The sequence below is a fragment of the Schistosoma mansoni genome, chromosome 4 (assembly GCF_000237925.1).
Source record: "Schistosoma mansoni strain Puerto Rico chromosome 4, complete genome".
Lineage (NCBI taxonomy): Eukaryota > Metazoa > Platyhelminthes > Trematoda > Strigeidida > Schistosomatidae > Schistosoma > Schistosoma mansoni.
The window spans coordinates 11,515,951-11,542,972 of record NC_031498.1 but is presented as its reverse complement, the minus strand read 5'-3'; the positions used below and the strand labels follow the sequence as shown (position 1 = coordinate 11,542,972).

General features: G+C 35.7%; 2 protein-coding genes across 2 annotated transcripts; both read left to right on the top strand.

Moving 5' to 3' along the window:
- Positions 1-2,726: 2,726 nt before the first annotated feature.
- Smp_135600 (putative zinc finger protein) lies at positions 2,727-9,760 on the top strand (the record flags this gene model as incomplete). The annotated part of the gene is made up of 2 exons (XM_018796825.1): positions 2,727-3,865; positions 6,889-9,760. 2 exons carry the CDS (start codon positions 2,727-2,729, stop codon positions 9,758-9,760), a joined length of 4,011 nt encoding a protein of 1,336 aa, XP_018651927.1.
- A 13,583-nt stretch (positions 9,761-23,343) lies between these two features.
- Positions 23,344-25,412, top strand: Smp_135590 (hypothetical protein; the record flags this gene model as incomplete). Its single annotated transcript, XM_018796824.1, has 3 exons — positions 23,344-23,362; positions 24,986-25,161; positions 25,383-25,412. 3 exons carry the CDS (start codon positions 23,344-23,346, stop codon positions 25,410-25,412), a joined length of 225 nt encoding a protein of 74 aa, XP_018651926.1.
- Positions 25,413-27,022: the final 1,610 nt, after the last annotated feature.

The window sequence follows — 27,022 nt, the reverse complement described above, 5'->3', positions numbered from 1 at the left end:
GAGTACCCAGGAGATTCACTGTGAATTGGCATGATTTCAAAGCTGGCCATTATTGTTTCAGTCATAAGGGACACAAGGTAGATACTTGAATGACCGTTAGCTACCTACCTGCATACACAACCTTCAATGACTTCAGCAAGGCATTTAACAAAGTTTCAAATTTGTCAAAGTTAAATAAAATCAGAATTAGGATAGATTTAGTGTTGCAGATAAAAGCATGAGATATGAACAAACAAAGTTGTTCGATTAGAAGCAGTGGTAAGTGAGGTCCTCTGAAGTGGAGTTGCAAATATGAGACTCGAATCAGTGTTATGAAGCTAATTAATTTTGTTCAATTAATAATCCTCATACATGTCAAATTTTTGACTAAACTCTCTTGCTTCTGTAATATACTTAGAGAACTGACGAAACCTTAAGAGAAAAAGGCATCCATTTAAGGTATCAGATTAAAGGAAGGTAATGTAAAGAGGATGATTGAACTAATACGTGTATCTGTTTCATAACGTTCATCAATTAGTTCGCATTGAGCAGCTCTGACCTTGGCAAAATTCACTTGATGATTATAAGCCCACTGATCAATATTGTAAGAGAGGGATACACCAAGTATGATGGGTAATATGGCTGTGAGTCTGTGAAATTTCATTGGCTTACGTAGTATGTCAACCATTATTGTTGACCTTGATTCCGAAAAGCCTTCTCAGTCTTCTGATTTTCGCTTACTGGATGTCAATAGCTTCATTCAGAAACTCTTTGTACGCTATGCGGAAGAACGCAGTTTGATCTAATCGAACAAACGTTAGTTCATTATCTCTGCATTCACGCCAAATAATGGGATTTTGGTCGTTACAGACAGTTTATTGTTTTCAATCCTGTGGCAAGTATCTTTTCCATTTTCCGCACTGTGGATGTTTCGGAACAGGTATGAATTTTCCAAATTCATAAATAAATTAACGATAGTTAACCAGTTTTTTAAATGCACTAAATTATATGAGTATGAAAACACTCAGTAAAACTGATCCTCATTTATAACATAGTGGTGAATAAATCCCAAAGAGAAATAGTTCAGTAAGTTCTTGACGTTGATGCTGATCTCATTAGTTTTATTGGAAATATCTGGCTGATGACGACCGGTCACACATCCGCACCGGATTACTAGTAGGTACACTGTGCCACACATCCCTTGGAACTGTTAACCAGCTTAGATCAAACGATTTCCGATACATCTATAGCCTTCTGCATTTATCTCCCAACCAATTCATTTCTGACTTCTGATTTGACTAGGTTAGCATACTTTGATTATAAAGGTGCTACAAGTAAAGGTACTGTCAAACTCCGAATGCCTGTGATACCTTTAATAATTTGCGCATGTAGAATAACGACTTTTTCCGCTCAATTATTTGCTCTTAGACCTCAAAGTACTCATTTGTTTTGTACATATCACTAGCTGAATTTGCAGCAAGAGTCTCCGACCTTAAGAAGGAAAATAAATAATATTAAAATCACAAAATACCTAGACGGTAAAGATCGTGCCATACAGCCAAAGGTTTCTGTAGCACAGAACAATGTTCTAAACAACAAAACAAATAGTTAATAGATAAGAGTTCTCTATCTGAGAATCAGTTAAAATATCCCCGACAAGTTGATATCAGATATCTATCTTCAAGGGTACCAATAACTTTTCTAAACAGACAAAAGGTAACAATCAGCAACTGAACATAAGTATTTGAATAAGTGGGAGAATAACACGAAAAACAAAGGATGTATATCGCGCGTGCCAAAATAACAACAAACCATCTTAAATGGAATGCTAATTCCTTCCAAGTTTCATCACAAACAGAATCCGCGAGTTCTGTAAGGTGAACTTCTGCATGCTCAGCGCTGCTGGAATCATGAGGAGTATGTGTTTTTCGGGGGGTAATTTGAGCCAATAACCTCATATAATGGAGGCAGCCATTCAACTATTTGATTGAAGGGCATGGACAGTCATGTAAAACGGGCAACTAAGTAAATAAGTATGTATTTTCACCCGGTAAAAGCAACGGAAGTATCGATTAGTCGACAGATTAAGTTCATTCGTAATTGAAACGAATAGACAATGCACACTGAATATGGATACGATTACATCCACAATATCACACAGCGAAAGGAAGGAACAGCGTTTTATTGTTGTTGCCAAAAAGATTAAATTTATCTGTCACTGTAAACAGTACACGAAACGAAGGTGCGACAAGATGACTGGCAACTTTCATGCCGAATTATCCACAGCTGAAATCCTTTACTTTAATATATGGTTATAACCGCTTCTGTGGACGCAATTCAAAATGACATCGGATTGGCTCATAGATCTTCAAAGTTAATACTAACACAGACCGTACATCTTTATATAATTCTTTTGCTGAAACTATGGCTTCTATGACTATTGCGTTTACATAAGATAAGCAAGTATCTTCAATCTGAAAAGTTTTCAACAACTGAAAGCAATAATCAAAAAAATGTGATTAGCCCCTATATACCACCTTCGAATTATCGGTCATCAAGGTCAGTTGCTTAAAGCGGAACTATTGTAAATTTGCTGAGTTTCCGATCCCACTTGGGGTTACAACTTGTGGATGTTTATTTACAGTAGCGCCAGCCATATTTGCACATAAGCACCTTTAGAATTTTCCAATACACTTTAAGGAATCTAATAAGAATAGAGAAGTGTTGTTGGTTATCTTTTATTTGAAATGTCAAGTGTTGCGGCTTCTGGTTTAATTGGTCCAAATTCTGGTCTTATCCCTTCACAAGTAATGAGGAGTAATCTTGAAAACTCGGATGAGACTTTCATTCAAAGAGATCTCACAAAACCTCAGGAATACGAATCGGAAACTGAATCAGACACTTCTACAGACGATGATGACACAAGTGATGATGATAAACGATTGGCTAATAATCCAGTTCTTAAAGAGCGCTTAAAACAACTCGATCGGTATGCTACCCCAATCAAACATCATGCTCACTCCCCAGTTCAAATGAGCGATAAACACACCCTCTCTGGTTTATTTGCCACCAACATGCCAGTTTCTAATCATACACCTCACAGTGGTCCTGTTTCTATTCATGGAAAACCCATTGGATCTTCTGAGGTAATAGATAGTAGCTCTACTCCTCCTGATTATCATTCTCACCAACTATCTGTCTCTGAATCACCAACTTCTTGCAGCGGTCCTGCTTCTCTCAATACATCTGTTACCCCCAATCATAATCTTTCTCCACCATATACCATTTCGGGTACAAATACCAGCATTGTTGGACCGATGCATCAACACAAAACAGATTTATCTGATACGTATTTCCGCCTTTCAAATACTTTGCCACCTAAGTCTAACGAATTACCACCTGGATACAAATATGGTCTATCTTTTAACTCACCTGATGTAATGCATTCAAATGATATTTTTACTGAGAAAATCGGGACTAACCAAGACTGCGTTTGTAAAGTGTGTCATATTGTGTGTCCTAACCGATCTTCTTTACGAAATCATATGAAGAAGCATATAAACCATAGCGTAAAGCGTCATCAATGTGATCACTGTCCGTATTCCACACAGTATGGGAGGAACCTAATCAAACATATAGATTCAACGCATGTTGTTGCTAATTCTCAAGAATTCCGCTGTGAAGGTTGCTCTCGATGCTTTTCAAGTGAGACTCTTCTACGTGATCATGATTGTATCATGGCTCAGTGTAACACTTATCGATGTAATGAATGTGGCCGAGTATTCAAGACGAAATTGCGTTTAAAATATCACGCAGATGTACACAATCCAAGAAAACCTTATGTGTGTGATATTGAAGGTTGTGATCGGGCTTTTCGCACGCCAAAGTATCTCAAAAATCACAGGGATGAATTTCATAGAATACATCCCAAAAACTACTCATGTCCTGTAGAACAGTGTGACTTAGTTTTTCACCGAAAAACTCATCTGAAGCGTCATATCGCCACACATGACGGTAAGAATTTCGATTAAAACGTATCGTTAATTTATGTTATGAACCCATCCCGTGTCGTGGATAGAATTTCAAGTAGCACGAAAACTGAGAAGCCATACTTTAGTTTTTTTTTACTGCTCACCATTAAGTTATATATAGGTCAAGTTTATTCAAACGCCTCTGCCTTTTACAAATTAGATCTGTGGTTTTGAAACTTTGAATTCAATATAATGTCGTGTATGCAATCACCATCGTTTAGTTTTACGTGGTGATTGCTTCGGCCCATTGTTGCTGTCAAACCGTGCGTTTTGTTTTTGATTTTAAAGAAAGCAACTGAAAGCTCACCAAATTAAATTTAAGTAATTACATGTAAAAGATATGGTGGTTATTTTCATCCCAGTGTTTAGTTCCAGTGTGAACTCTATAGTTGTGTTGGTTGTGTCGCAAGTACAGAAAATGGGTTGTTTTAAAAATTCTAAATTTGTATTATTAATGGCTCTAAAGTTTTTCTGCAAGCTTTGTTTCGGTTACATGGTCGTACATCCCCACTAACCTGAGTCTGCTTATTGTCCTTCTGGCAATCGATATGCAAACTAAGTTTAGGTTTTCTTTTGGAATAGCTAACCTGGTATGTTGAGTTTCTACATAGCGCACCTCATTATCAGACGCCCAGTTTGACTGGAATAGCATTTCTCACCTAGGATTTGTCATAACGTCTTATCTGAAGTTTAAATCTGATCAATATTTGTAAAATTTAAGAGAAGTCACCCTCCTAATTTTGCATTTATACCTGATCAGTGAGTAGTGAGGTTTTCCACTTTTTACTATGGCAGTCAAACTACTAGTTTAAGCTAACTTCTGATAACCTTTACTCCTAAATTAAGTGGTTCCGAGTCCTATACCAGAATGAAATGAAATTTAACCACCGTATTGAACTCAAGCTGTTAAGTTATTTACTTACTCCTGTTACCCCTCGTTGAGAAGCATAGACCACCTACCAGCATTCTCCATCCAACTCTGTCCCGAACAATCTTTTCCAGTTGCTATTCATCCTTCTGTTATTTGCTACCGATTCCCGGCACAACGCGTTGTTTGGTCTTCCTCTTTTCTGTTTCCCTCAAGGGTTCCAAGTTAGCACTTGTCTCGTGATGGGATTTGATGATTTCCTCAATGTGTGTCCTATCCAATTCCAACGTCTTTTCCCAATTTTCTCTTCATCTGGAAGTTGGTTTGTTCGTTTCCACAGTAGGTTGTTGCTGATGGTATCCGGTCAACGGACACTGAGTATCTTTTGTAGACAATTGTCTATAAATACTTGTACTTTTTTTTATAATGATTTTGATGGTTCTCCAAGTTTCAGCTCCGTACAATAGAACTGTCTTGACGTTCGTATTGAAGGTTCTGACTTTAATGTTGGCTTTCAGACATTTGTTTTGAGTTCCATATGTTCTTCAACTGTAGGAATGCGGTCCTTGCTTCGCCGATTCTCACCTTCACGGATGCATCAGATCCTCCTTGTTCATCGATGATGCTGACCAGGTACATGAAAGTTTATACCTGTTCCAAAGTTTCTCCTTCGGGTGTGGTTGGGTTTGTGTTCTCTGTGTTATATTTGATGATCTTGGTTTTCCCTTGTGTATGTTGTTGCCCACTGATGCAGAGGCTTCTGCTTCACTAATTATCTTCATCTGCATTTGTTCGTGTGTATGGGATAGAAGGACTAGGTCATCTGCGAAGTCCGAATCGTCTAGTTGCATCGACACTATCCATTGTATTCCGTGCTTCCCCTCAGATGATGAAATCTTTATAATCCAGTCAACCACTAGAAGGAACAAAAGGGGGGAGAGTAAGCAGCCTTGTCTGACTCCAGTCCTCACTTGGAATGCATCTGTCAGCTGTCCTCTATTCACGACTTTGCAGTGTAGTTCGTCGTATGAATTTCGGATGATGACGATTTTCTCAGAGACACCATGATGTCGAGGAAGGTTCCATAAGGTCCTTCTATTCACACCGTCAGACGCGTTATCGTAATCAAGGTACTTGATGCGTAGTGACAAGTTCCATTCACTTGACTGTTCAACGATGATCCGTAGTGTTGTGATTTGGTCTGTACACGGCCGATTTGTACGGAATTTGGTCTGTTGGTCTGGAAGCTGGGAGTCTGCTAAATCTTTCATTTGGTTCAATATTTTTTACTGGTGTGACCAACAAATCTGCAGTTTGGTCGTTTTTATCAAGTCGTTGCCCCTAAACGGTTCTTTTTATGTAGGATTGCAATCGGAGAGAGAACAGTTAGATGGCAACACTATTTTATTGTGTTGTAGGTAACTGGCAAGAGGTTTTCGATTCAGTATCTCCGAAAAGAGTACGTTTTTAATCTCATCTTTGTCACAGATACTTGTACTAAATCCATAATCACACCATCTATTAAAACAAGCCAAATAAAAAGTACGGTAAAATCATGAGTAGAATAACACTATTAGAGCCACGTTAAGATCTTTTTTCCATTTATGTCTTGACGTTGACTTCTAATCGACAGAAAATATGTACAAATGCCACATTAGCCACTTCAGTCGTCGGTTTGGTACATATACTAGCGCGCAAAAGTTATACTCTGTAGAATACTAAATTAGTACGTTATTTTTAGTTTTTGTTGTAATACATTTTGAAAGATGACATTTACTCATTGGTAGAGGTAGCTACTGCCATGTATGAATAATTTCAGTTAGAGGCATTTATTCGTTCGCCTAATTTTTCATATCCTCAGAAATGTCACTTTATAGTATGGTTTGTTAGTGTTATTATATATTATGTTTTGTAAAATTAACTTTCGTACGTACTTTACTATTTTCACAATTTAGATTCTGAAAAGAAATATCAATGTCAGTGGCCTAATTGCCAGCGTCGATTTTGCAGTGAAGAAACACTAAACCTTCATTATCGCAAGCATACTGGTGAAAAACCTTTTAGTTGTGCTCTCTGTTTGTATAATTGTTATGACAGACCAAGTTTAAACGAACATTATCAGATACATCATGTCAAGGATGGGAATATTGATTGTGATTTTAAGGATATTCATCACCAAATGCCTTCATCTTGTTCATCACAACGTCCACCGGAGACACTGGGATACAGAGGACCTTGCACTGCCGGAGACTTAGTAACACGTACATCTACACCTGTTCCAACTTTGCGTCATCGAATGGCTGATATTTTAGACTCATGTGCTCCTCAGGTTCCTGGGCCTCTTGATGCAGAGATTAGTGGGATTTTGGATAGCCTTGACAAAGAATCGGATCTACCAGACTTATTTGGTAATGCAGGATTCGACACGGATCGTTCGATCACGGGAAAAAAATTTATTGATAACTCAAACCAGAGCCTCAATAGTCGAATTTTACCCTATCGACAAAATAATCAACCGTCATGTGTGACCACATTACCCTCGGTCTCTTCATCTAATGTCATCACAACAGAATCTGGAACTAATGAATCTAGTTTGAACTTGGTTCTGCTTAATATTCTTTCAGAACTTCAACGTGCAGAGTCATCTGGTTCCGCAGAGGAGTTCGAAAAAGCAAAATCACACGTTTTATCTGTACTTCCAACATTCGTGATAGGCGAAAAGCTAACTGCTCAGATTAGTGAAATTGTTGATGAAGTGAATGATGCTCTCGTAGCCCAACCATTGCATGTTGTACGAGCTGCTTTTCATACAGCTCGTCCCTTCTCTCGTGAAGAATCATATATGATTGGATTACTTGAACAGCAAATATCATCTGAGTCCTCTCTAATAGCCCCGAATCCTCCAAGAAGACGTGGCAGACGTCCAAAACTTCAACAGCAACTACAACCTTACCTTCAACGTATATTTTGTCTAGAGTCTGGAGCAGCAGAATCCATGGCATCACAGTTAGTAAACACCTCACAGAAGGATAAGCGAACCAATTATTACGGTCATTATAGAAGCTTAGGGTTTAGAAGAGGTCGGATTTCTCGTAGTCGTGGAAGATCTAGTAAACATTTCCAATTAGGCATGATAGTCCCACATGACGAATCAGTTCCAAGAACTAGCCATTTTAATCACTCTCAGTATCGTCCCTCGGGAATAGATATATCCTGTGGTAGCATTGCAAGGAAACATCAAGGTAGTGGGAGATATCATATTGAACGTATATCTGATAATATCCATACTAACTTCTCCAATGAAATCAGTTCGCAGAGAAATCTTATGGATCAATATAATGCTCATTCTGAACTAATTGATAATTTAAAACGCCCGAATGGCTTTCATGCTATTCACTCACAACTACAGCCGGAAGACTTTAATTATTCAACTGAGAGGTTTCGTTTTCCACAAGAAGAGAATCTCTTAAAACTGAGTACAAAGTCCCGAAGTTCCGATGGTGAATTCGATGATGGTGAAAATAGTGATATTTTAACTCGTAGATATATGCATAATCAAAACAAATCTGATTCAGCTTATAAAGACCATAGAATAAGAGATCATTTGATGAGAGAATCCAATTCTGAAAGTGAACAAAATGCAAGACGCCACGATTCACATGGTGTAAAGAGGTTTCTAGACCAAGAAACACTCGGTGAAATGCTAGAAGATATAGGTGTTATAGTACAGCGAATCGGAGAAACAGCTGTAGCGAGAAAACATCAGAACTACTTAGATGGTCAACCACTTAATCTGTCTGATTTTGCACATAGGGAACAGTTTTCCGGTTCTATCAACTCTCGCCCTACTCATAACAAAAATAGAAATGATGCACAATCTACCCAGCTCCCATCAATGGTAACTTCAACCTCAGGTAGTGTCAGTACTCCTCCGAGTGTCGAAGAAAGTACTCCAGGTTGTGTTTCAAATGTCGAACCTCAAGTTCTGTCTCCTCATCTGTCTACAGCATCTTTACACGCTCCATCATCACTAAAGTCGTCTCATCCGTACAATCAATCCAGCACACCAATGTCAGATACTGACAATTTAATTTCAGGCAAACCGTCCACCATCACTTTAAACACTTCTCATAAGTCAGAGCAGATGACATACAATTCAGCTAGTAATAATTACCATCGAGTTGCACCAATGTGGTCCTGTGAGTCTATGTGTTGTCCACTAACTCGAGATGACGAAGTCAATAAAGTGGAAGAATCTTGCCCTGGTAACGATTATTCCTCTCAAGTCGGTCAAACAAGAATTCCTCAGTCTGCAGGAAATTACTCCAAGGAACTAAATGGGGATATAAACCAGTGCTTTTATCCAAAAGATTTAAGTACTAGAGTACTATTTTTCGAAGCCGGTTCTGACTCTACTCATCACTCGTCAACTCCACCAACAGCTTTTACAAAACCTGATCCCAGTGACCCTGTGTTCTCTGGTTCGAGATATGATAATTTAGTAAGTCGTCCTATTCACTTATCTTCCAAAGCTTCAGCAATGGGTTCTTTGATATCAGCAGCTGAGGCAGTTGATCATTTGCGGTCCTTATCTGCTTTAGGAGCTAAGTATACAGCGTCTGTTGGTGCACCGAAGGAGGGTCAGTACCAGCATTATCAGCATTTACGTCCTGGTGATTATTCTTACAACTACACCCATGTTCATTCAAATGGTTTGCCGCGAAATGATCCCTCAGAACATTCTGAATCTACTAATTCATATTTGTCACGTAACTCTGCGCTAATTCCAACTCAGAATGCATTTAGCGCCAATATGCCATCACTGAATAATCTCCTCTATCGTAAGTTCATGACATCTAATTATCTTTTTGTTAAGTCGTAATGAACGAATGACTGGTTCAGTTTTTCATGTTAATGTAAATTGTTATTTAAATAAAATTTACGCTAAATTTTTTAAGGGCTACTACTAGAAATTCTCACGCAGTTTAGTGACATGACGCTCAATAACTAACTTGGGGTCAACCAGTTCCTCATTGACATTTTTCGTCAAATTAATTTACTAAATCCATATATTGTCTGAAGTGCATGAAATATCGCTTTCCTTCCGTGAAATGTAAGTAACCGCTGAAAACCATGCAGCATTGTTTGATCGGGGCAATTATATAACTATTTATGAATGTTTCTACAGTGGTATCGCCTCTAAAATATGAAGTTCTTTCTAACAGTTGTTAGATTTTATTATAGTAACTATTCACTCATTATCAGAAAGTTGCTCTTCTGTCCTCAGTCTAAACTTTCTAAATCGTGTAGACATAACAAATATACAAGTTCTAATTTTTATTGAATCGGGTTCCTAATTGTGTCTTGACTTGATGATTAGAGTAAGCTGATTAACTCGATTTCAGGTACTTATAAGGTCATTAGTCTCCAAGTTGTAACTGTGGCTTGCTGGTGAATAGTAATAAGCATGAAACCCATTTCCATATTTCTTTGTTGGCTTTCTTAAAATATCCACAGGTAAATACAAAAACTTATTATATTGTAACGTTTCGCTTGAGGGATTTGTTACTACCTGTATTTACGGGATTCGATCAACATTCTAAGACTTGTTAGACTGAATCACATTACCAGCTATCTAGGGACTGATTAGGATACCAACATAATCATATTTTCGTATTATCTTTACTATTCCAGTTAATACTTTAAAATAACTCGGGGTATCCAACAAAAATGAATATTTGCTTCTAAAAATGTTTCCTTTTCTCATTAGTTTTAATAATATCGTTTCATAAATATCGGCTTCCATAACTATTTGAAGCTTAACTAGGAATTAGTAAAGAGAAATTCGAGAAACTCAAGCAGGTCTTCGGTACATTGATCACATCATTAAGTCTAGATAGGTTTTGAGACCCATGGATACATGAAGATGTCTATCATGTCTGCTCATTTTTATTTGTATTCAACTAATTTTGTTACTAAGATGCTCTTAAATGTGATTCTTTTATCTTACGAGGTTTGTTACTTGTAAACTTAGCCATTGACCCAATGTGTGTAAACGAAATGATCTTATTTGGTGGAAATGCTAATAAAATTTACAGCCTCTTGAACGCCTTAGGGGACAGTCCAAGAACATGTAGAATGCTTTTCTCCTCAAAATTCGAATTATTACTTCAAAATTGAAGGTTTTCAATACCTAGTCAAATGAAAGTAAGGTGGTTGATCACTCTGAGTATGGATGGGCGGCTTACAAAATTTAGGCGCGGATATAAAATGCTCCCTCGGCTTCTCCAATAAATGCTACCCTTGACCCAGGTGATGTATCCGTCTACCTGTCAGAGAGTGATTATCCGACGCAGCAGTTCGTTTCATATCGTCTTACGCTTTTAATACAGGGCCCTCGGACATGGCGATATGTAGATTGTGTATATTTCACAAGGATGATTTCAAAGCATTACTGGCGTACGATAAGCTCATGAGGTAGGTAGTCCTGAGTTTACGCATTACGGAATAGGTTGAAAAAATCAATTGCTTAGGGTGTCAACCTTCATAGGTAGCCATAGTTGAGACATTTACTACAGTTACTGAGCGGCTTCTTAGCAGAGTGTACTGGGTTGAGTATCATAGGAGGAGCAGGTTGAAGAAAATCTATGAAAAATCGGTCCATTAATTCATTTTCCGCCAGTGCACACCGTTTAAAGGAATGCGGAGTCTGAAATAAGTGTAATCAATGTTTACATATGTTGGATAATAAGTTTTTCATATCAGTCGCAGTGTGACAAATGTACTCATTCTTAATCGATTTCATAATCTTCAGTTTCAATACTGTTTGATACTTCCCATCCTCCGACTCAATCATTTTTTCCAACCGTTTCTTGTTTTCATTTTTTTCTATCTTTGGTACTGAAAGTTTTACTTTTGTGTCTGTTAGTTTCTTCTCATATTACTGATGTTCAGTTTGGTAATTGAGGTCAAGCTTTACGTCGTTTATGGTTAATAAATGATACATCATTGCGTAAATAAACTGCTTTTGAGCATTTCGTACTCTTCATTTTCTTTATGGATTCAGGTAAATTGATATCTATTTTGTAATTTCTGATTATTATTAAGTCTTGTGGGATACAATATCTCCTTAGATTCATTGGGGTTTTGAAAACTTCCGGCTTCCGCTTTTGAATACTATTAATGATCTTTTGTTGTACAGTCTTATTTATTTTAAGAAAATGATTATGGATATAGATAAGCTATAACTTGTGTGAATATATATAGAACTGTGTATATCCGTATGACATACTTAATCATAGCATATACAGTATACATTTATTAAGTTTAATTTTATCTGGATGATTTTATGAATATACATAAGCACTTAGTTGTGTGAATAGTGGTGTATATCAGGTATTTTTAGCGTTTAAGCTTACAAAGTTTGTCAAATAAATTTAAAGGAAATACCACCTTAGTAGTTAAATTTTCAATTTTAACATCGTCTTTTTTGCATAATTTATGTCAAAGGAATGATATATTCCAAATGACTTCCAATATATGGATATATTTTTCTAACGCTAGGTGAAACCGTGAAAATGTTGTTGATTTGTTCCATGTTAAACTGAAACATTTCTACTGAATACAACGGCTTATGTAAATGATATTCAGAATGTTGTCACACTGTGACAAATAAGGTTAAATTCGTACTGGTTTATCTTTCACAAATCATAGAATTTCAAGCAGATGATCAATCAAAGTTTGTGTCTTCTACCTGTAGTCTATATGATATTTCTTGTTTCTCATGCCAAATTTGTACACAGAATATTCTCATCTCGATTTTGAAACCGAAAATATACTAGTCATTTTAGCTACCCCACTTTATGGCTTTGCGTAGAGTTTGCATTTCTCATCTATTTATTTTCTATCCTTTTGACTTTCTAGTACTCTAGTATGCTTTTTTGTGTTTACCTTGGAAGCAGTTATTATCACCTCACTATTTATCTATGATAGAATCCTTAAGTCTTTTTTGAGAAGGCCTGTAATTCAGTTCTTAGATTGTGACAATTGGATTACGGTCTTTTTTATTAACGAATTTTCATCCTACGTATGTTGACAAACTAAATCTTTATTTCATTGCACAGAAATGGTTCCCATTTGATGAAATGAATTGTTGTTTGTTGTACACTTCACCATCAATATACTGAATTAATATCTCCAGTTAACATGAATTGTCTTAACTTTTCTTCATAGATTTAAATCCTATTCTTTATTTTGCATATCTTCTTACACGATGAGGTCTGATGTAATAACTTCTTTTAACCTTAGTTGACGAAATATATATATATATGTTTACACTCTACTAGTGTTTTAAGGATCTCATAAAGCTTGGTAATTCTACTCTTGATTATCATTTCATCCATAAATTACAAAACTCACACCAACATTACCTACCTATTCTTTTCTACGACAAATTTCCCGTCTAAATGATATTTTCTCTCCTTGATGACCACCTATATCTCCTAAAATTTAGATTTAAAATATTCATTTTGTATAACAATGAAGTCTTTTTGTATGTTTAATGCTCGTCTTTGGCTTTATGTCCTTCTGTCGATTTTGAATGTTGTATGTCAGATCATTCTGAGTTTATTGCCTTATTGATCTTATCTGTACATGTTGACATCCAACTGTTTTTTGTAACATTTGTCTTTGTTTGTGTACATTGGTTAGCTTCGATTTCGAACTTACCCTAAATAGGACTATAGCTTTTATAAATATATATATTGTGCGATCTTCAGTTGTTGATAAGAAATAATAAATCCAATAATGGACTAAATTCGGTTCTTTTAATGTTACCATAATAAAAGCTGCAAAAATCAATATTCATAGGATAAGCCATTCTTTAATAACCTAAGTCAAAAGATAGAGGGAAGCCGTTGCATTTGAGTAGCCCCCTAATCTGAGAACATGCTAGTGAGTAGGTTCAAATTAAATGAAGAATGACGAAAATTGTGCATACCGATCGTGAACAATTGAGGGAAGCAACAAAGATCAAAAAATGGTAGAGGCAGGTGATAGCAGACAGTTATTTAAACTCTCCAAAGACACTGAGGTCAGATAGTCGTTAATTGGTCAGTCCCTCTCAGGAAAAAATGGGACAGTGATCCTCTACCAAACCAAGTCGCCGGAGCAATGTGCAAAACACAGAGGAGCAGTTCAACTAGTTTATACACCTTTTATAATTACGTACTACTCACCACCAGCTTGGATGAGGTGTTAAAATAAAGCTCTCGGCCTCTAGAAAAGTAGAGAAAGCAATAACTAATTTGTACCGATATACAGTCATAACTCCAAACGGATTAATTTCATAGGTTTTTCAGAATGGTGCTCCAGTGTTATCAGTAAGTTTACCTAAAATATTTAATCGAAACACAATAGTTTTGCTTGCAGATTCAAATTTTACTTTAAGTAGATTTTTCATTTGCTTGACTGTTATTTACCAAAATGAAATTTAAATTCCTGTATAATTGGGCAAAGACGTCGCATAAATTTAATATTCCTTGTAATTGACTTAATGTTTCATTTTCTAAATTCTTGTATCATATTTAACGAGATGCTATCGAACTTTAAATGTTCCATTGTTTCATTAATACATTAGAATTATCTCACGCTTCGTGTCCCAAGTTTTATTTTATTACTGGGTATGTAATATTTTATTAATAACTTAAGCCCTTTGATTTTTTTCTTTTTATACATTTATACTACATTTTGTGTTATCATCATTTCAGTCTGTAAGTATTAATATCATAAGACAATTTAATGTTAATAGTTTCCTAAAAATGTTAATTTATTTGCTACAAATGTTTTTAAATTATCCAGTCTGTGAGACAAATGTCATACTGGATTATACGATGAGACTACTACATTGACCCATTAACCATTGAGTTCCATGTATATTCATAAAATCTAACAAACTAGCTTAAGCAGCCATCTGTCCTTTTCATTTTAACTGTATTAAATATATGTCCTAACATAGTTACGATAAGCAAAGATGGATAGTGGCTAGCAGTGCAATCCAGGACGCGCGTTTCGTCCTATTTGAGACTCGTCAGCTGGATGTACCCGCACCTCAGAGTTGATGTTCACTCCGAGACTCGATATAGCCTTATTTCACAAGCAAGTGGCTATCAGGGCTCAGTAGCCGAGTGGATAATGCGATGGCGTTTTAAGCGAAAGGTACTGGGTTCGAGTCCCAGGGTGAACATCAACTCTGAGATGCAGGTACATCCAGCTGACGAGTCCCAAATAGGACGAAACGCGCGTCCTGGATTCCACTGCTAGCCACTATCCATCTTTGCTTACAATCCTTGTGAAATAAGGTTATATCGAGGCAATACGCACAGTATGCACATATGCCAATAAGAGACTGACCAGTTGCAGTCCTCAACATCAATGGGAAGATTCAAACAAGTAATACTAAGTGAACTAGTTACGATAGTTTCAATAAAAATTAGCTGATCAATTTGAAGTTGAGTAAACAATTATCAATATTTATACAACCATTAAGTTAGTTTAAGATCACCCCATCTATATACAAATGCTATAAAAATACCTGGGATCATATCTTAGAATACAATGTTGTCAAGTAGATGTGTCTCATGTTTTCACGAATAACTCGTCGTTTATTATTTACGTCTACATGTTAAGTGAATGGTTTCCCTCTTCTCAACAATCTATGTCAGTACATTACCATGTTTTCAATCAGTTTACCTGATAGCAGTTGTTTAGTTTTAACCAGTATGATGAACTAATTAATCGTATCAATAAGCTGTTCCAATTTTCGTTTCATCAAAAATAATAGTGACAATCTTGGTTTTTAAAAAATATTTCATCAATGTTTGGATATTGATGTAGCTCCATGTCGTGGCGTCTCGTTCCGGAAATATGCACATAGTTTATTGGTAGAGTATGTCAAAGTTCAATCTCATTAAGCTACGCCTGAGTAGTGTAGGTTTCTGGCTTCAATATATGGGGTCAATAATTGTAACTCTCTACTCTATCTACTACGATTTGGGCTCCCAGAAAGTGTTGTTTATGTTCAAACAGGTTGATGTGCTTCCATAGCCTAACATATTAATTTACATAGAGTTATAAATTAACTTTTAATCTGGTGTTCTGTGTTTAGAATATTAGATTACCAAGTGAATTACAGATTCCAAGTGTTTCATTTTTCCATAGTAACTGAGCTGCAGTTTTTATGATGTTTGATTAACAACCATAGTATTACTATCATTACTATTACTGGCATGTTGGAACGTGAATTATCAGTTGAATAATTAGTAATCGTTCATAAACAAGTGTACTATTTTGAAAAGGATGTTTTATATTATTGATACCTAGTAATTTGTTGTTTGTGCACTTTTTGTCAATATTTTTGCTAGGTTATTATCACTACATTGTATGTTGGCCATGATGTCCACGAGCAATATAGTTGTTTGCAATCTACTCTTTTAATATGGTCATGTTTCTGGTTAAACTGCTGTCAATCATGTTTATTCGTCAACTTTAGCGTTTCTATTGTCTCTCAAGGAATAAGTATTAACACTATTGTTACTAAACAAGCTGTCAGTGTTTTACTGAGTGTGGGTTAGACTAATATTTTTCATAACATTAGACGGTCAAACATTGCACCTATCAAGCAATAGAACAGTCTGTCTAGGTAAGAAATCCAAAAGTTAGTAAAAAGGTAGTCACCGAAATATTTGCTGTGATTCTGCCTAAAAGCACTTCCCATTCAACCTAAAGATTCTCTATACACGTTCGAAATTTAACCCTTCCAGTATATTCTTCTTTCAGTGGTCTTTCAAATAATACTATCTTATGGTAAGAAATCATTTTATTATTCAGATTTTTATCATCCTTTGTCATGTATAATTTCTTTCTAAAGTTACATTAAATCTGCTTCATTCGATTATTTCGTTGTTGTTAATTTCTTAATTCATTATAATGGAACCAATACAGTCAGTGAGTGGGAGTGTCTATTGCTAATTCTTTATTGATTTCCAGATAAAAGGCGTTTTCTTAATCATCCGAAAATTTCTGTCTTCCTACAATTTGTTAGCGATTACATCTTTTTTTATTTTATTAAAATTAATCTTAGGATGAAATATATGTATGTATATCGTGCTCAAAGTGGAGTTTTCGGGGATGAAATGGAAAAGAAAAACAGATTAATTTTTATCTAATTACCGTTTCTTTCTGTCTGAAAGAAGGGATTTCTCCATGTACATATTTGTTATCTAATGTTTTTAGCACTTCTTGTTGAATATATGTGATAAGTTTGTATTCAACCGGTTTCTTTTACATTATAAGACGGTCAAAAAGTAGTTGGTTATATTTTTAGAATATAAATATTTCGGTTACGAATTGATAAGCTTTGAACAAAATTGAGAAGGCCAATATCTTAGCATGTATACTATGATTTAGAAAGATCTTGGGAGTGGAGATAAACTTTTTTATAGTAATGTATACTTGTTTTGTTTTTAATTTGTTTTGTTTGTAAACGACTGAGAATTGACAAAGTGAATTCATTTTACTCTGCTATGATTGCTGTTCTTATTTCCCTAAAATTATGTGGCGTTTTATCTACTTACCGAAACAATGTAGACTTTGACAACTCAATACATAAAATGAAGTTAGTTAATGTATCACGAAATAGTACAGATAAAAGGAAATCAACATCGGAACCGTAATGTTAGTATAGGTTAGGGCGAAACTTAAAGGACGTGTTGATTGGTTATTGTAAAGAAGAAAGTCCTATTAAAGACTCGTTGTATCGTGAAATTGTTTCCAAGTTATGTTAAAAGTACGACCATCAACTACTTGTACTTCCTTAAATACTAGTCACTTTATATAGTCCTATATCTCGGAAAAACATTTGGTAAATTTATTTATTTCATCTTTTATTCCTAACCACTTTAAGACTGCTTTTATTTTACTGCTTTTCTAAATCACGACACTCATCAAGAAAAGTGATGGATAATGATCCAGTCTAAATAAGAGATTCAACATTTTGGTTAAATCATACCTCGTTATTTATCAATGTCTGTTCTTTTGACTACAAAAGTAATTCATGATTTAAAATCGTTTACGTTTACTCATTTAGTATAACACAACCATAGCTAAAATATCGTATTTAACATTGAATGGTTGAATACTACAAGTAATGAAGTTTGAACTTACTCTGAGAGAAATCCAGAGGCAATCTGAGAGTTAAGTATTAAAGTCAAGAATATCGTTTTTTAACAGTTGATTCTATTGTATGTTTTACTATCTTCACTCAACAACTGATTCATTTTAATAACCAAATTACGTTCATGTAATAGCTGTGAACTAAACTTGTCATATCCTTATAGATAACCCAAACTGAAGTAAATGGAATAATATTTTAATCTTTAACTCGATAGTTAAAAGTTAACCACAAAGTCATACCTGTGTTGTTGAACAGAGTGGCAACTTGAATCTTGTCAGGTTTTACGCTTTTCCAATTAATCAGTCTTCATTCATACTACCTACATAAAATCATACATAAATTAATTTTCACAATTGTATGACTAGCTAAACAATATCACCTTTATGTGATATGACGTGTCTATTCTTAATTTCTGAATAAAATCATGGCAGTAAATATAATATGTATTTGGTTCATGTTTATTTAATTCTAATTATTTGTTTCATGAAATTAAGCAACTTACTGTCGTTATCAAAACGATCTTACTACTACGGACACTAATATAAAAGTAGCTAGATATTCTGTAGATAAAAATACCGAAATGAAACTAGTAGCAAATATCTATGATTCGTATAGTACGAAAGTTCTGGAGTGTAAATATAATTATAGTAAAAAAAATGACCACCCTGACTTTGTATTTATCATACACACTGGTCCTTATTTATTTTCTGTCGTTCATCTTGTTCGATATTGTTCACCAAGACACCTCAATAATCTACATAATCTTAAAAAAATTATTTAGAACACCGCATGGTGCTTTTCATGTATAAGACGGTGTACACATCTGGTTTTGTACATAGCAATCAAGTTTTGGCATCTCTTTCTTATGCTTCCACTCCACATATATTCTATACATATACCCACACATGCATATATGTTGAAGTATGCACATTTTGTGTGTATGTACATTGTGCACTTGTTGGTCAGTACCTATTATATCCGTCACTTGTGTTTATACATACACATTTGCTCTTTTTCAGGTTATATAGACAAACACAAAACAATAAATATTAATTTTTACACCATATGCATTCAATGATCTGAATCTGGGCCACATTAGAAGCTTTGTAGTCTCCTGTCGCTTTCTTCAGTAAATTAGTTGTAAAAATGTTAACCTAGTACAACCATGTACGTCGAAATCAGGTAAATGGTTGGAGTCTTCTAGTACTAATGAGTATCAGAAGGAGTTTGTTGGCAAAGCAAGCAATAATCCTTTTATTACAGCATATAAATAGTATGACAAGCCTCACAGCATCGGATCTATCGATTGATAAATGATCCACAAAATTGAAATCCCTTAATCTTTTTCTCTTTAAATAAGTTCCAGTTATGTTTATTTTTGCGTGAAGTATTTTGCACACCAGTGTATAATCTTGCTTCATAAGACGATTCAATTTGTTGAACATTAATTCTGTTTTCTGTAATTTGTTCAACGATCTTTTTGTTTTGACTAATTATCTCTCATATACATAATCATACAATGTCCCTCCGTCTGAGCAATTATATATAAATGATAATAAGTTAATAAAGTAATATTTATATGTACTATATTGACTTACTTAATTACTTACTTACTTTCGCCTGTTACTCCCAATGGAGCATAGGCCGCCGACCAGCTTTCTCCAACACACTCTGTCCTGGGCCTTCTTTTCTAGTTCTATCCAGTTTTTGTTCATTTTTCTCATGTCTGTCTCTATTTCTCGGCGTAATGTGTTCTTTGGTCTTCCTCTTCTCCTTTGACCTTCAGGATTCCATGTGAGGGCTTGTCTTGTGACACAATTGGGTGATTTCCTCAAACTGTGCCCAATCCACTTCCAGCGCTTCTTCCTGATTTCTTCCTCCACTGAATGGAATCTGGTTTGTTGTCTCCCACAGTAACTTGTTGCTGATAGTGTCTGGCCATCGGATCCGAAGTATCTTGCGTAGACAGCTGTTAATAAACACTTGTATCTTCTGGATAATGGCTTTCGTAGTTCTCCACGTCTCTGCCCCATACAGAAGAACTGTCTTGACATTTGTATTGAAAATTCTAACCTTGGTGTTAGTTGACAATTGTTTTGAGCCCCAGATGTTTTTCAGTTGTAAGTATGCTGCTCTTGCTTTGCCGATCCGCGCCCTCACATCTGCATCTGATCCACCGTGTTCATCAATGATGCTGCCCAGATATGTAAAGATTTCCACATCCTTCAAAGCTTCTCCGTCAAGTGTAATTTGATTGGTGCATATTGTATTGTATCGGAGAGTCTTGCTTTTCCCTTTGTTTATATTGAGACCTACTGCTGCTGAGGCTGCTGCTACACTGGTCGTTTTCTCCTGCATTCGTTGTTGCGTTTGTGATAGAAGAGCCAGATCATCCGCGAAGTCTAGATCGTCAAGCTGCATCCTGCCTGTCCACTGTATCCTGTGCATTCCTCCAGATGTTGACGTCTTCATGATCCAGTCGATCACCAGGAGAAAGAGAAAGGGTGAGAGTAGGCAACCTTGCCTAACACCGGTCTTTACTTCAAACGAGTCGGTGAGTTGTCCTCCGTAGACGATTTGGCAGTTTAGTCCATCATAGGGGTTCCGTATGATATTGACTATCTTCTCAGGCACGCCGTAGTGTCGAAGAAGCCTCTATAGTGTCGTCCTGTCCACGCTATCAAATACCTTCTCATAGTCGATGAAGTTGATGTACAGTGATGAATTCCATTCGATTGATTGTTCCACAATGATACGTAGAGTTGCGATTTGATCTGTGCACGATCTATCCTTACGAAATCCAGCTTGTTGATCTCGAAGTTGAGCGTCCACGGAATCCTTCATCCTGTTTAACAATACTCTGTTGAAGACTTTTCCTGGTATTGAGAGAAGAGTGATGCCCCTGTAGTTGTCGCACTTGCTGAGATCGCCTTTCTTTGGTATTTTGATCAGAAGTCCTTTTTTCCAGTCTGTTGGTACATGTTCTTCGTCCCAAATCTTACTGAAGAGGATGTGGAGTATCTTGGCAGTTGCTGTTACATTTGCTTTCAGTGCCTCTGCCGGGATGTTGTCTGGTCCCGCTGCTTTGCCACTCTTGATTTGTCTAATGGCCATGCTGATCTCTTCAATTGTTGGTGGGCCAATATCGATTGGGAGGTCTGTGGGTGCTGCTTCGATGTTGGGTGGGTTCAGTGGAGCTGGTCGATTCAAGAGTTCTTTGAAGTGTTCTACCCATCTGTTTCGTTGTTCTTCCATGTCGGTGATTACTTTGCCTTCCTTGCTTTTCACTGGTTTTTCTGGCTTACGGTAATTTCCAGCAAGTTTCTTTGTTATATCATACAGTTGTCTCATGTTTCCCTCTCTTGCAGCCTTTTCCGCTGTCATTGCTAAATCTTCCACATATTTACGTTTGTCGGTTCTGATGCTCCTCTTCACTTGCTTGTTTGCTTCTGTGTATTCGGCTTGTGCCTTGGCTTTTTCCGCTCTTGTTCGGCTGATATTGATTGCCACCTTCTTGTTCCTCCTTGCTTCAATTTTATCCAGTGTACCAACAGTGATCCATTCCTTGTGATGGTGCTTCTTTTGGCCCAGAACCTCCTGACATGTTGAAACGATTGCCTCTTTGATACCTTTCCAGACGCTCTCCATGGTAGTTCCCTCTCCATTGAATAGATCATGAAAGGCCTGGAACCTGTTGCTGAGGGCTATGTTAAATTTGTTGAGTTTGTCAGCATCTCGAAGAAAGGCCGTGTTAAACTTTTGTGATGTTGTCCGCGCCGTTGTCCACTGCTTCTTGAGTTTTAGTTTCATCTTGGCGACCAGCAAATGATGATCGGATGCTATATCAGCTCCTCTTCTGGTTCTCAAATCCTCCATCGTCCTCCTGAACTTTTTGTTGATGCAGATATGGTCGATTTGATTCTATGTAGTGTGATCCGGTGAAATCCAAGTTGCTTTGTGTATGTTTTTGTGTGGGAATGTGTTGCCACCTATGACCAGTTTATTGAGGGCACATAGGTTTGCAAATCTCTCACCATTTTCGTTCCTTCCTCCCAGTCCATGTTGTCCCATGACGTCTTCGTATCCAGTGTTGTCCTTTCCAACCTTGGCATTGAAATCTCCCATTAGAATGGTCAGGTCCTTGGTTGGGCACTTCTCGAAGATCGACTGCAGCCTATCGTAGAATTGGTCTTTAGCGTCTTCATCGTAGTCGTTGGTCGGCGCATAGCATTGGATGACGTTCATTGTAATGCCCTCTCTTTTTGTTTTGAAGGAGGCTTTGATGATCCTTGGTCCATGAGATTCTCATCCAATAAGTGCATTTTGTGCTTTTCTAGACAGCATCAATGCCACTCCTTGTGTATGTGGGGCATTTTCTTCTTCATGACCGGAGTATAACAGAAGTTCTCCTGAAGACAGTCGTTGTTGTCCAACCTGCGTCCAATGTGTTTCACTGATTCCAAGCACCTCCAGATTGTATTTTCTCATTTCTGCAGCAATTTGGAAGACTCTGCCGGTCTCCCACATTGTCCAGACATTCCATGTACCTATAAAAATTGTCGCTCTGGTTGTAAGGAGGTGCATCGGCCTCATGACTTCCGAAGGAACTCGGCTTTCATCATGAGGCGTCATAATTCTTCCTTAAACTCCCAGGGCAGAGTTTGAATGGTTTGAATGATTTTTTCTGGTTAGTGTTTTTTTAGCGAGTTGATTTTCTACGGGATGGGGTCGCTAACCCCATGCCCAACCCTCCTCCTTTACCCGGGCTTGGGACCGGCAGTAACCCCCAGAGGAGCTACAGGAGGAGTTATGTACTATATTGAAGTAGTAGATTGATACTTGAACAATTACTGAAATCCGTATCGTTATCTAGAAACTGGTAAAAGTAAATGTGAACTGATCAGATGGAGAACCACTAAAAAACCATAGAGTATCGGATAGCTGTTTCATCCTGGTTTGAGGCTCCGACGTTTCTCATCTATGATTCAATGAGATGGAACTCGGGACTTGGTTATCTTACTGAGGTCACAATATCCGTAGAACTCTGGGTTAGAATCCAATAGTCCATATACCTATTCTCACCTACTTTGCAGTATAGTATGTTAATCATTGAACTTCATCGGTAGTGACTGTTTTACTTTTTAAGTGATTGGATTTTACTAGTTACTTCGAGAATTTATGTCGAGGCTAAACAATAGTGAACACAAATTCTTGTGTTATTTATCAGATTATATATGGCTATGACTGTCTCCAGTAAGTAGAATAAGAATGACAGCTAAGCTTAAATTCACCCAAAAAATAAGTTATTTGTGTTATATATTGTTTCTGTCCTATTGCAGCAATTCTTGCTAACAGGATACATAAACATTATTCAATGAGTAACAACTAAGAGATTTTTTTACCAGATCAGTACACTTATTTCTACCTACTTTTCGTAAGTACTTTTAATATAATATTTGAAACCATCAGTTTTTATTTCCGTTAACACTTTACTGTATTATCTTTTGTGTTAAATGTTTTGATATGTCTAACAAACAAAATTCGGGTCATCCAATATGTTACCCGTCTAACTTTAGTTTGGTGTTGACTGTCTATTATGGTAACTTATCGATCATACTCGTTGGTAAACATAATTTCCAGTATAACGCTTGACCAGATCAGAGAAACTGAGAAAATAGGTAGAATGCATAGAAAGCTTTATTTTTTGAATGGTAAAATCAACAGATCATGGATATCAAACATCCTATATGGTATACATATGGATGGTAATCTGTGGCTAAGGGAAGTATAGATATACTTGATGTACTTTGCTCTCATATTTAGTTTCCAATCTAAATAGCGTTGGTACGTTGTATGACTTGACATGTTTCACTGAATTTAATTAATATGTTTCGAGCTAAATTTTATCTTCTCATCCGAGAACAACCACAATTGAATATCTTTATTTCATTATAAAATCTCAATATATGAAATGCGAATCAATTTTTCAAATTTAGAGTGTATTATGTTGATATCTCAAATGAAAGTGATTCAGAAGTCTTACACAGCTGTTCTCCATTATCGTAACTCATGAGGGAATGTGATTAAAAAACTCAACTTTCCATCCTACTTCATATCAATACGAGGAGCCAAACTGCATTATTATCTCTTTTTCGAAAATTGTTTCAAGGTTAAATACCATTAATTTCTACCTAACTACTGGACTTCGTTTACATTTTTTTCTAATTTCTATTTTCTAAAGTTCATTTTTTGTTGTTTTGTTAAACTTTGTGCTGAATTATGACACTATGCAGAATGACCTGATACAAGTTCATACTGTCCAATTACATTAGTACAAAACTTTTCAGTAGACAATATCAAAATATATAATCAACAATTTAATAATGTTTATAAAGACCACTATATACACATTAATTAATTAATTAATATATATATAATAAAACAGTGATCAAAGAGTTCACCATTTTTCTATCTGGATAATCTAAACCATCTACTCAGTCAAGACTAATTAACAATATTATATAGCATGCTTCTTCCATTTTATTCACTCTATCGTTAGGAATTTAAACTTATTTTGATCAATAAATAATCAGCATCCATTTTTTTCTTGTGTGAATCTCTCTGTCAATACCAAATTAACATGCCGTATATTTAATTATTCCCAAGTTCAAGTTTTATTCCTTTTCAATTTTTGTCGTTCTCTTTACAGAAATATCTGAGTTTGTCAACTGGTATGTATTTTAAATTGTTATTTAAAAGTAATTGAAAAATTTTGAAACTGTCATTGATAACTGCTTTCATGTCATTTTTATTTTTATGACTGTTACTGCTGTTTCTTCTTTGTAATAGATTTTTTTATATCTCATTATATTGTAGGTAGTCGTAAATCAGATGAATATCTTAGTTCTTTATCTGGAGTAATTGGTAGTGAATCAAATCATGATAATTCCGTTAACATATGTTCAATTTCCGCAACTAACACCAATATTAATGCTCAGAATGATGTCGAATCCTTATCAGCCATCAGATCTACTGGTTTCGGAAATTACATTGTAAGTGTTTCAACTCATCGCTACCAATATTATTATTTGATTGATAGTAATATATATCGATGAGGTTCATGCAGAATTATCGGAACAACTGTCCATTTCTTTAATCATGTCAACCTACGTATGTCTAAGTTAGTGCGGTAAGGATTGATGGGAATGTTTTCTAACTACTCATATATTGATCAGTAGTATCTGTTGTGCATTGGTGCAATTTCTTTTTGTAGGTCACCCGAGACAACCATAATAATTCCTAATTGAATGTGAATGCATTTCGTATTTCTTTTTTGATTGTGATTCCACATAAGTGTTCTGTAATACATTCCTTTGAAATGTATGTATTCTGCAGTATACCATGGAAAAGTATAATAATGTTTGTATTACATTTCTTAATACAATGCCTAATTACCAATTTAAGGAAACACTTTGAATAACTGTTTTAATTCAGACATAGCTCCTTGGTCTAACAATTAGTAATTTATTTTAAAGGAAGTGAAACAAGTTTAATGAGACTCATCAAACATTTCCTGTTACTACTACACATAACGTAAAATATTCATAATCATATGCTACTATACGAATATTCGTCAATATTAGAACGAATATTTTGACAAAAATAGGGCGCCGAGTATAGAGAAGTCATTATATGTGAAAATTGTATTTGAAATAATCTCAGCGATTGAAATTTATGTATCACTATATTCTAAATGTATGAGGTATAAATATCATGTCTGTCTTTTTAAAACATATTTACATTGGTTCAATGATTGAAGTTGCAGGAAAATTGAGATTACGACAGTGTTTAAACCATTAGGTTGCTTGATTATTGTATTCCTTATTTAACTTTTTTTCTAGTCAAAATATACTTCTGCTAGCATCGTATGTCTGTATAGTTGTGTACTATACATAGGTAGCATTCAAATTATTCACCTTAATTGTTGTGATTTCAAAACCATATTGGCTAACCCACCCTCCTTCTAACTCCGACAATAATTGTTTAATTAATTTAATATTCTTTAATAATACTGTGTAGTTACTAATGGGGAGACATGTTCAATGTACCCATAACCTCCAGCCTTAACAGCAATGCTACAGTACACTTTCTCTTTAATAGACAACTGTATCATTCTTAGGGTCCGTATGTGAAGCAGGTTTCTGGCAAGTGCTAAGAGAATATCTGTATCCCTCCTGAGCACTAATTAGCGGTCAAGTTATCAGCTGCGCTACAACTTCACAAAAAACCTACGCGGTCTGCACATTCAATTACCTTTATTCTTAAGCAAGCTAGTCGGGAAGCATAATCATACAAAAAAACACCAAGGATTTTTAAGTTTCAGCTTATGATATCAAAACGACTTTAAATCTTTACATTGGCAAAAATAGTACGACAGTGTCTTTCAGATAATCGATATCTATCAAAGGATTTTTAGACAAAAATTAAAACATAGAAAAGTTTGAACTCAATAGAATTGCCCCCATAGTTTTCAAAAGTAAACAGTTTTAACTCTAAACAATCATATACTACAGCATTTAATCTGATCGTTTCAGAGTAAAATTCTTCATAAACTCACACAACTTGTAGATCAATTTGCTTTTATTTATTCACTTATCTCTGAGACCAGATTGCTACAGTAAACTATCAAGAAATTCGCCGCATAACGTGGACCCTCATGAAACTGCTAGGCTACACATGATTTATTATTGATTAATAATTCTTGTTAGTTTAAGAAAACCTTTTTACTTTACTAGTACTGTTATTACACATACACTATTATTCTATCCGAGAAACTCAATAAATCCGAAATATATACCTGTTCATTAATGTAAAATTCTGTATTTAAATATTAAGCATGCATAGTATAACTAA